Raw genomic sequence first — 12,080 nt, forward strand, 5'->3', positions numbered from 1 at the left:
ATTTGCATGGAAAATTTTTTTCCATCCCTTCACTTTCATCCTGTATGTGTCTTTTGTTTTGAGGTGGGTCTCTTGTAGACAGCATATAGTTGGATCATGTTTTTGTATCCATTCAGCTACCCCAACTTTTGATTGGAGCATTTAATCCATTTACATTCAGAGTTATTATTGAGAGGTACTTATTTATAGCCATTTTATTCTGTATGGCTAGGTTTCTCTGTTTCTTCTTCTCAGCAATCCCTTACAGCAATCCCTTTAGCATTCCTTGTAATGCTGGCTTGGTGGTGATGAACTCCTTTAGCCTATTTTTGTCAGGGAAGCTCTTTATTTGACCGTGTATTTTGAATGATAGCCTTGCTGGATATAGTAATCTTGGTCTCAGATCCTTGCTTTCCATTATTTGAGTACTTCATGCAATTCCCTTCTGGCCTGTAGAGTTTCTGATGAGAAATCAGGTGTCAGCCTTATGGGAATTCCTTTGTAGTTAACAGTTTTCTTTTCTCTTACTGCCTTTAAGATTCTTTGTCTTTAATTTTTGGCATTTTAATTATGATGTGTCTGGGCATGGGTCTGTTTGGGTTCTTGTTTGGGGTTCTCTGTGCCTCCTGAACTTGTGTGACTTTTTCCTCTACCAGGTTAGGGAAGTTTTCTACCATTATTTCTTCAAACACCATCTCTATTGCTTTCTCCCTTTCTGCCTCTTCTGGTACACCTACTATTCTAATATTGTTACGTTTCACATTGTCCCACAGCTCTCTTAAGCTGTCCTCCTGTTTTTTAATTGTTTTTTCTTTTCTTTTTGGTTCTCTAATTGATTGTTTTCAATATTTTCAACTGTCTTCTAATTCACTGATTTGATCCTCAGCTTCCCCTAATCTGTTGTGTGTTCCTTCCAATGTGTTCTTTGTGTTATGTCATTCTTTATCTCAGACTGTTCTTTTTTCATAGTTACTATATCTTTTTTCATACTGTTGAGCATTTTTAACATCATTACTTTGAATGATGTTATATGAAACTCTGTTTCATATAAATTTCTTATCTCTGCTTCATTTATCTCTTCTTTTGGAGAATTCACTAGTTCTTTCATTTGAGAGTTGTTTGTTTCCTCATTTTGGTTATCTGTTTGGGTTTGTGACTATGTATTAAGTAGATCCGCTACACCTCTAATGTAGGACAGTGTTAAAGGCTGTTTCTAATTGGATTAGGCAAAGACTCAGAGACTGCCTCTGTCTATAGACCAGCGGTTCTCAACCTGTGGGTTTCGACCCCTTTGGGGGTTGAACGACCCTTTCACAGGGGTCACCTAAGACCATCAGAAAACACATATATAATTACATATTGTTTTTGTGATTAATCACTATGCTATAATTATGTTCAATTTGTAACAATGAAATTGGGGGTCACAACATGAGGAACTGTATTAAAGGGTCGCGGCATTAGGAAGGTTGAGAACCACTGTTTTAATCTAAGGGGCCAGAGCAAGGTGTTTTCCAATAGGGTGTGTCAACTGTCTTCCCCCCAGGCAAGGCAGCTGTCTATGTGGGAAAGATGTCCTCCGCTGTGAGAGGGAATGACTCAACCAGGAAACTTGGGGTGTCTGCCTTCTGAGCTCTATCCCCTGAGTCCCCAGTCCTGGGTTCTGCTCTTACAGCTCTAGTCCACTTCACCCTCCCTCTGCCAGAGCACAAGGTGGATGGCTCCACAGGGAATTTTTGTGCATTGGCCCTTTAAGAGAGTGCCCGAATTTTCAGCTGCCACTCCCTGGCAGACAGCACCCCACTGCTTTTCACAGTTAGATGTTATGTGGGTACCCTCCTCAGTTTAGTGCTCTCTGCAGGGGAGCCCAGCTTCGGAATTAGAACCCCGAGTTCTCGGTGGCACCCCCCCTCCCCACAGCTGAGATATCTCTCCGGGACTTCAGTTGCCATCTGTGGGTGCCTGGCCAGCCCTTTCGCGCCTCCACCCCTCCTACTAGTCTCTATGTGGTCTCCACCTTCAGTCCTTGGGTATCAGGGTTCTCTCCTGTGAATTTTCCCTTGATTATTCAGGAAGCCTTTCCATATTTCAGTTGTAATTCCAGCTTGTTCCTGGGAGCATGTCCGTGTAGCATCCTCCTACTCTGCTACACTATGCCTTTTTAACAAATGCCTTAGGTGATTGTGATGGAAGTAGTCTCAGGAACAATGAACATCATCTCAGCAAGTGGTTGCTGTTCCCACGGTCCTCAGTGCTGGGTATGGGCCTGTGACTGGTGCTCTGAAATGTTTGCTAAACAGCTGCACCATCAACGTGCCTGGACACTCCCCTGCCTTGAGCCAGCTCCACGGCTACCAGCCCCTTGTATTTATTTACCGTTAAATACTTGGGACCTTGAACACTGCCCAGTACATGTAGGAGCTGTATTTGTTAAGCCAGAATTAGCATTCTCCTCCTGATGAAAGCAGTAATAGTCTTAGAAGGGACATAAGATAAAATGTTCCAAAATTTAAACATTCTTTTCTCCTCTACAGAAATCAAGTTCAAAAGTGATGTACAGCTTTATTTTCTAAGGTCGGTTCCCTTTAAATGGCACAAAAGATGTAGAAATATGATAGGTCAGCAGCAGAGACTGTGATTAGATTCCAATTCACATGTATATCATATCTTTATAATTACGTACCTTTGTAAAAGAACTGCCGAGTTTAACCAAGGGCACTGTAGGAAATTCCCGCTTTTCACTCATTGTCAGAGATCCTGCATTAAGGCTATAGAGGTTTGACATCACAAGCAAGAGATCTGATGTGGTTTTCACAGGTAGAAAACGGCTTCTAGGAACATTGATACCTAGAGAGTTCTCAAAACTTTTAATGGCAGCCCCTACTGCAGTTTCTAATTGAATGACATTCAGGCCTCCATCCAAAGTCTGTAAGAAAGGGAGAGGGAAGGGAGAGAAACACAAGTTTTAACAACTTAGTTCCATGTTAGTTAATATTTGGGGAGCCGTTTCAGAGATCCATTGAAGGAAACAGATTTTTGAGAAGTGATATTTATCAAGCACCTACCATAAGTCAGGTACTTATACATATGTGATCTCTTCTCAGCGTCATAGATCTATTTAGTAATATTTCCATTTTATGATAAAGAACTGAAGGTTTAGAAAAGTTATGTGGCCAAAAGGCTAATAAGTATCAGAGCCACAAGAAAGCTGAGGTAGGCCCTCTGCTTTTGGACCCCATGTTCTTGCCACTACCATAGCCCAGGGACAAGTAAGGGCACCATGGCTCAGCACACTACAGAGCTGGGTGTAGACTCTGGAAGGCAGGGCCAGGAGCTAGAGAGATTGGCTAGGCAAAGAGGAGTGACCAATGTACTGGACAGGCCAGAGGGTGTGTGTGTCGGGGGGTCTGTGTGTAGCCTAACATGATCTCAGGAACCAGTGAGCTGGCACTTGGCTTACCTTTGGATTAACAATGATTTCCATGTCAATAGCATTCTTCTCCTGCAGTCTTTTAACTGCTGCAAGAGAGATCCAGAGGTTGTTTGTGTTAAATATTTTGAATTTTGATACAGACTTGAACTCATCAACATGTGCTTTTGGCACTTGAGCGATTTCCACCAGTCTCAATTTGCCTTCATACTGAGTGAGTGTCCCACCCTAGAAAAGGCAGAGAAGAGTGAGTGAGTGCCCCACATCCCTCCCAACTACATCCATACCACACTGTTTATAGCCTATGAATGTTATAGAAAAGATACTGATAATAAAATCCCCCACAAATAAAAAGCATTGGCAGTGATTCTATCTGTGATACAAAGCAATATACTTATGAAGACAGAACCAAAGAAAATAATGTAGGCTGTCTGTCATTTTATACAGTATATCCGCCCTCTTGTCTGATAAAGACCCTGGGAGTACGTCACATCAGAGTTCTCCTCACTTTCTGAAGGCTGGCTACAGGAACAGCATTCCTCTTATTCCCAAATCACCGTCTATCACCAAATAACCAGTCCTACCACAACCCTGCTCTGACTGGCTCTAGGATAAAGGGAGAATAGGGAAGACAGGCACAAGTGGATGAGAAGTGACCCCTGCTTGGCCTCAGCCTAGAGATGTTTTACAGTCATGGGGCCACAGCAGTGTGGGGAGAGGGGAGTATTCACTCATGTGGGATGGATATTTATAAGAGGCACAGAACCCAGCCCAGGGACTGACCATTTTAGTATTCACACACTGCCCACTTTTTTTACTCGCTGTGGGGTAATTACTAAAACCTTGTATACCATTTCATCAAAGGCCAAGTGTCATCACCACTAAACATGGAAAGTTTAAAAAATCAAAATTTTAAATGGTGCTGGAAGGAGACTTGACTTGGGGTGGTGAACACACAGTACAATATATAGATGATGTATTATAGAATTGTACACCTCAAACCTATATAATTTTATTAACCAATGTCACCCCAATAAATTCAAAAATTTAAAAATTTTTAAAAATAAAACTTAAAGACATGTAAGCATCAAACTAGAAAAATATCAAAGGTTTGAATAGTGCTTTCACATGTTTCAGATTTGTTACAAATATATGTGGAAATGTTTTTAGTTAAAATTGTCCATATAGATTGCCCAAAAGATGATTTTAATAGTATTAAATCTGGATTTATATACACAATGTTATGTCCATCAGAATTTAGGGTGCTCTACAGAACACTATTTCATTCTCTTACAGTAATATCAAGTGGGTAAATGTGTTCTGCCTCACATAGAGACTTTCCAATAAAGAAAAAAGTTTGAACTACATAACCTACGAAATGTGAAGATGTGAGTCCCCAAAATGCTTCCTCCCAATATTACCTTTACATCTGCACGTGTTTTATTTGTGACTTCCATGACAAATTCACAGGGTTTTCCATTGGGTGGGTTCATTAGATGATTAAGAATATAAAGATCCACTGTGGCACCCAGATTATCTATGTTAGACACAAAAATATACTCTTTGCCTTCTCCAATGAAGATATCGAGCAAACCAGAGTTGTAGAAACTGGCGTAAATATCACCATGACCTGGAGGGTACCAAGCTTCTGTATTTTCCCCTGAGTACGATACATCCTTTGCTACAGGCAGTAAAGATTCTTTATTAATCCTCGGGTACCTTAAAAAACAAAAGTTCTTTTTCAATATCAACTCTGTGGAGCATTCCAGACATTCAAGAGAAACAATGCATTTAAATTAAACTTCCCTCGTTTTCAGACTATCATTAGTAATTTAATCAGATGTGAATCCATTTAAGAAAATCTCATTATCTGTTGTCCAAAAATCAGTTTCCTTGATAGTAATATTTGCTGCAAAACAAAACATTTTCCATGGTCATACAGATGGAAGGGCAACTCATATTTTTAAGATATTGATATGTTTTATGACTCTCCAAGAGGGGAGATACATTAAGTAAGTTTTCTCAAACTTATTTGGTCATGGGATTGTTCTTTTCCCTGAAAACCTATTTGGGAAAAGCTGTCCATTCTTATAAACAGATATATTCAGAGGTGGTAGTCTTTCTTTCACAGAAAATCAATAGCAGGTTAGTGCTCAGGGAAGTCTGCTCCCTACTCCTAGTGAGAACGCGTGTAGGGGCTGGCAGTTGGGGGAAGAGGAGCTAGCCCTGAAACAGACTAAAGACCAACTGGACTATGGAGACAGAACACCTCTGCTCTTTCTGAGTCCTTGGGAAAACAGATTTAAAAAACACCAGAAAAGTAAAGGTACAGAGAAATATACCTTTGTACAAATTCACATAGACCCGTGTCTGTCCTTAATTGGAAGCCACTGTTGCCTAGGCTTTATCACAATTCATCTGAATTCATTTTTCACTTACTCTCCTTTCCCCAAAGTAGGTGAATTTCTCTAGAATTTATTAAATTTCTCCCAAGCCGAAATTCCTTCCCATAAGAAAGAAGTTATCGATATTGTAGAATATAGAAAAATGCTCACTGCCACAACTGGAGCCCGATGTGCCCCCAGAAAACAGAGACCTAAGCTACCCCAAGTGTTCTGGGCACGAGCAGGATTTCAAGCAGATTGTCTTTTAGGAACTGGAAGTTGCAGACCCGCACAGTGATTGTAGCAATATCACAAACGGTCAGCCTCTAAGGCAGTGGTTCTCAACATTGGCTGCACATTAGAATCACCTAGGAATCTTTTTAAAATCCTGATTTCTGGGCCTCATCCTCCGGAAATTCTGTTTCTTTGTTACTAATGTTGTGGCCCCACCCCATAACAAAGAAACAGAATTTCCGGAGGATGGGGCCCAGAAATCAGGATTTTAAAAAGATTCCCAGGTGATTCTAATGTGCAGCCAAGGTTGAGAACCACTGCTCTAAGGCATCCATCACTTGCAAACATTAGTCTTTGGCAAATGTACATCTTGAGGTGCTCTGTTTAAACAACACAAAGAGGTCCTTTTCCAGAAGTAACACCCCCCCGAGTTAATTTTTTTACTCCTTGTACCTGCTTTGATTAAAAGTGTAGATTTTCACACGACAGTGACTGTACTTCTGTAGTATTTTTTTTGTATCTTCATCTGTGTTAAAAGAGTTCATTAGAACAAGAGGAACATCTGTATTGTAGGTTTTATTCAAATGCTAGGGAGGAAAATGACAATCAGATTATCCAGACTTTTCTTTGGCATAAAGGTATAAAATTAATCTTATTAATCACAAAAGGTACAAAACATTGTAGCCGAGTATATTAGTTTTGAAAAAAAATAACTTCTTAGTATAAGCCATTTTGATAAGCAATTCACCATTACTTGCTCATTCAATTGCAACTCTTTGAGACAAACTATTGTCTACATTTTGCAGATGGTAAACTGAGGCCCAGAGATGTGGCAGGTCAGCAGTAGAGCAGGGACACCTTCCTCCCCACCACAGTCTGACTCGAGCTGTGTGCCCAGCCAGAGGGCCCTATGACCTCAGCAAATACTGACTAAGCATTTAGTGTGTGTCCAGAGCACTGTGGGGGTGAAAGTACAAATGGTACAAAGACATGGCTCCCTGTTCTCAGGATTATGTCAGGAGTTGTGAATCATACCCCAACTAAAATCTTTTCAATCTCTGGAAAGAGCTAAGAGGCAACACAGAGTGGAAAGATAACAAGGTCTTAGAATTCAGACTGTCCATTCTACACCTACTAACTAGCTGGGGAACCCTGGGCAAGTAAATCAACTTCTTTGTGCCTTGGTTTCCTCATCTATAAAATGGGGATGATGACAGTACTTATCTTACAGAGTTGTTGAGAGGAACAAATGAGTCAATTCATGTAAAGAGCTCAGAATACTTGGTGTACAGTACATGCTGGATAAATGTTAGCCACTGCTACTGCTACTATTACTGTGGTTGCCAGCACTATATTAGAAAATAGGGATAAAGAGATGAAAAAAGGCCACTGCCCCTGAATAGCTTATGGTTTGTGATTAATGACTTTATAGTAAGAGAGAAACCAAGAATAGTTCTTGGCCCATGGCATCTAACCAGATATGTGAAATTCTCCCAAGCCTCCCCAAAGGGGGTTAATAAAGCTCTATCATCCCAGCTGTGATGAAGGCTGCCACTAGAAAGGGGGGAGGGAGGAGGGGACATCAAAGGGAATACAAATAGTAGATCCAGAGATTTCAGCAATCACAAATGCTATTTAAAGATCAAAAGTTTTTACATCACCCTAGGGATGTGCCCTAAGGAACACCAAACCTTTTTATATACGAAAATAGAGACTAAAGATAGCAAGCTCCCTGACTAGCTCAAATCCACATCTGTTATTTTATAAAGTAATGCTTATAATACTTAAGAACTAAAAACAATTTTAGTGGCTTGTGAGAAAGGCCAAATGTTACTCACTTCAATTTGCTGAACCGTCAGATCCAAAAAGGTATTCTCATTCCTCACACCAATCAGACTTTTCGGACCTTTGCAGCCCATGCTGGTTCCCAAACCGCCATTGAGTTTTACCACCACCAGCTTGTTCAGCACAGAAGACACATTATCAGGTAAGCCCCTGGCCTTTATCTTTTCATAGGGTTGAATCTAAAATTTAAAAAAAATTACAGAAGTAATTCCTTCAGCTTTCTGAAAGGTTAAACCAAAACAATCCCAGGGTTATTTCCAGGCTTCCTGCAAGAGTTTTGCTTTCTTGCCCTGGCCGATTTGGCTCAGTTGGATGGAGCATCGGCCTGCGGACCGAAGGGTCCCGGGTTCAATTCCGGTCAAGGCCTGGGTTGTGGGCTTAATCCCCAATAGGGGGTGTGCAATGATTCTCTCTTACCATTGATGTTTCTATCTCTCTCTCCCTCTTCCTTCCTCTCTGAAATCAATACAAATATGATTTGTGTGCAATGCTCTCTTACCATTGATGTTTCTATCTCTCTCTCCCTCTTCCTTCCTCTCTGAAATCAATACAAATATGATTTTTTTAAAAAAAGAGTTTTGCTTTCTTTGTGGAAAGTTTCAGCTGTATTTCCCATACAGGCCCTTCTGATTCAAAAGCAAGTACTGGCAACATCCCTGGCACACAGAAGTAGTTCAGTGGTTCATTTACAACGGAGTACCAGAAGGGGGAAAGTTACAGTCCACAAATATTTGGCTGGCTGGTGAGAACATGCAGTCCTCTCAGACTACCTTCAGAAACTCAAAATTCCCAATCTGTATCAACATAACAAATGGGAGACACAAAACTCGTCAAGCCTATAAATATTTCTGATGCACAACAGATCTACTTCAATTCCAGAGAAGTTTATATATGATCACACATTGTTCCTTCTTCCAAAGGAGACAAAAACCAAAACCAAAATATTCCTTGCTATTCTCCTCCATTCAGTCCTAAGTTTGTCCTTCAGCAGATCAATGGATAAAACAAAATGTGATATATACATAAAATGGAATATTATTCAGCATTAAAAAGGAAGAAAATTCTGGCACATAGACAAACCTTATTAAGTGAAATAAGTGGTCATAAAAAGACAAATGCTTGTACAACTCTATTTATATGAGGCACCTATAGTCAGATTCATATAGACAGAAAGTAGAAGGGTGATTACCAAGGATTGCCAGTAGGGAGAAATGGGAAGTTTTTGTTTAACGGGTATAGAGTTTTAATTTTGCAAGATCAAAGAGTTCTAGAGATTGGTTTGCAACAATGTGAATGTATTTCACACTTGCTTAAGAATGTATGCTTAAGAAACTTTAAAGGTGATTTTAAAAAGATTGTTCCTATACATAAAGATTAGAAAATAAAATTGATTAAAAATGTGTCTTTTATAATACCATCAAAAATAGCAAATAGCAAATATTTAGGAATACATCTAACAAAAGATATGCAAGCGTTCTATATGGAACACTATAAAACACTTTTGAGAAAACTTAAAAGACAAAATCAGATGTATTTATCATGTTTATAAATTAGAAGACTTACCAATATAAAGATGTCAGTTTTCCTCAAACTGATCAATGCAGTTCAAATCAGAATCTCAAGAATTTCTTTGTCGCCAGAACCGGTTTGGCTCAGTGGATAGAGCGTCGGCCTGTGGACTCAAGGGTCCCAGGTTCGATTCCGGTCAAGGGCATGTACCTTGGTTGCGGGCACATCCCCAGTGGGGGGCGTGCAGGAGGCGGCTGATCGATGTTTCTCTCATCGATGTTTCTAACTCTCTATCCCTCTCCCTTCCTCTCTGTAGAAAATCAATAAAAAATAAAAAATAAAAGAATTTCTTTGTGTGAAAACTGACAAGCCAATTTAAAGTGTATATGATTATGCAAAGGGCCAGGAATAGTCAACATACTCTCAAAGTTGGGAGAACCAGATTTACAACATTCTTTTTTTAAAATTATAAATATACTTAGCATAAAAGTTGCCATCTTAACCTTTTTAAGTATATAGTTCAATAGTATTAAGTATGTTCACATTATTGTGCAATGTCCAGAACTCTTTTTTTCATCTAGCAAAATTGGAACTATATTCATTTAGAAACAAGGCACATTCCCTCCCTCCTCCACCCATCTCCTGGCAATCACACTTGTACTTTCTCCCTCTGTGAGTTTGACTACTCTACATACCTCATACAAGTGGAATCACACAGCATTTGTCTTTTTGTGACTTACTTATTTCACTTAGCCTAATGTCCTCAAGATTCATTTTGCATTCTTTTTTTTTTAAGTGGCTTATATATTTGAGGATGTCCCCAAATAATGCAGGTTTTTCCAGAAGAATGTCCATGTTTAATAACATTTACTTGTGTGTATAAAGGACTAGTATGAAGGCCTGGAATACAGATATAGGTTGACATACTATGGCAAATTGAGCCTTAAAAAACTCTTTTATTCCATTTGCAGATATTAAATAGAATACAAGTTCTGAAGTCTTAGCTTAGTAATCAGAAAACCAATTCCCTTTATTTGAATTTAATAAACATAACACACCCTTAATTTACATTAAAAGAATTAAAAGATTAAAAGGGTTAAAAGAATACTACAAGCATAAACACAGTTCTAGAAGTATAAATCTAAGAAAATGCTGCTCTTCAGATACATGTGAAAACAATGCAGAACAGCAGGATTTGGGTTTCAGACACTGTTCAACACCTGAGTTCTGATTTACTAGTTTCTCTGAAGGATGGGCAACTTGTTACTTCAAGATGAAAACTTTACAAAAATGTAAACAATGTAAAAAGAGATTTCTTCATAATTAAGTATGTAGTCAAAAGATCAACAGAATGGCACTTTTTTCACTATTACTCTCTAGGCATAAAGCTATCCAACAGAACTTTCTACAATTATGGAAACGTCTTGTAATTTGTGGTGGCTACCTGTGGCTACTGAGCACTTGAAATGTATCTATTGGAACTAAAGTTTTAAATTTATTTAAAATTAATGTAAATCAACATGTAGCTAGTGGCATCTGTGGTTCTAAATGGTTAACTAAAAAAAAAAAAAAATCAACCAATGTATCAGAATTATGTTTCAATTTATTTTAAAATTTTATTTATTGATTTGAGAGAGAGAGAAAGAGAGAGAGAGAGAGAGAGAGAGAGAGAGAAATCAATGTGTTGTTCTACTTATTTATTCATTCATTGATTGCTTCTTGTATGTGCCCTGACCTGGGATGAAACCCACAACCTTGGCACATTGGGTTGATACTCCAACCATACCTGGCCAGGGCTTGTTTCCGTTCATTTTAATAAAATTCTGCCAGAACCTTTTTTTGTTCAATATAATCTTTTTCACTTTAATAACACTGATATCCCATCACAAAACAGTCAACCAAACATATAAAAAGATGAGCATTTCTGATTCTTCCTCATTCTCATGAGTCAACATTCCAATTATACAACAGTGCATAATAGTGCATCCTATCTACACTAATAAAAGAGAAACATGGTAATTGGCGTACGACCGCTACCCTTTTCATTGGCTAATCAGTGAGTATATGCAAATTAACTGTCAGCCAAGATGGTGGCCGGCAGCCAGGCACTGAAACAAACAGGGAGGCTTGCTTGCTTCAGTGACTGCGGACTCCAACGTTCCCCACCTAACTTGCCAGCCTCTCAGTTGCAACTCTAAGCAACTATATACTATGTTGCAAATAAGAAGCTAAACAAAACCCCAGAAAAGGGCTTCCATTCAGCCGGGCTCGGACCGCAACATTGTATCTATGTTTTCAGCAGCGAGGCCTCAGAGCTAAAGCTGGCCCAGAAAAAAAAAAAAAAAAAGAGAAGAAAACAAGGAGCGGTTGGAAGCTTTAGTCACTCGCCAGCCGGAAAACAGCCCTCAGCCCCTCACCCAGACTGGCCAGGCACCCCAGTGGGGACCCCCACCCTGATCCAGGACACCCTTCAGGGCAAACCAGCCAGCCCCTACCCATGCACCCGTGCACCATCCTATATAGTAAAAGGGTAATATGCCTCCCAGCACCGGGATCAGCGGAGCAGCGAGGCTCCCGGCACCCCGGCACCAATGACAGGGGGCAGCGCCCAAACCCCCGGATCGCCCTGTGGCTCTGTGTGTGACAAGGTGCAGCGCCCTAACCCCCTGATCGGCCCTGCTCTGTGCATGACAGGGGGTGGC

General features: G+C 39.9%; 1 protein-coding gene across 2 annotated transcripts in view; it reads right to left on the minus strand.

Annotated features, from left to right (window-relative positions):
- Window positions 1-12,080, minus strand: part of UGP2 (UDP-glucose pyrophosphorylase 2) — a 50,787-nt gene that overhangs the window by 6,026 nt on the left and 32,681 nt on the right. For both annotated transcript variants that reach the window (XM_005884561.2, XM_005884559.2), the window contains exons 4-8: window positions 7,863-8,048; window positions 6,478-6,611; window positions 4,828-5,125; window positions 3,437-3,634; window positions 2,660-2,902 (exon numbers count right to left, since the gene is read on the minus strand). In XM_005884561.2, coding sequence (XP_005884623.1) covers window positions 2,660-2,902; window positions 3,437-3,634; window positions 4,828-5,125; window positions 6,478-6,611; window positions 7,863-8,048 — 1,059 coding nt within the window. The remainder of the gene's footprint in view (window positions 1-2,659; window positions 2,903-3,436; window positions 3,635-4,827; window positions 5,126-6,477; window positions 6,612-7,862; window positions 8,049-12,080) is intronic.

Source organism: Myotis brandtii, unplaced genomic scaffold, assembly GCF_000412655.1.
Source record: "Myotis brandtii unplaced genomic scaffold, ASM41265v1 scaffold84, whole genome shotgun sequence".
Classification (NCBI taxonomy): Eukaryota; Metazoa; Chordata; class Mammalia; order Chiroptera; family Vespertilionidae; genus Myotis; species Myotis brandtii.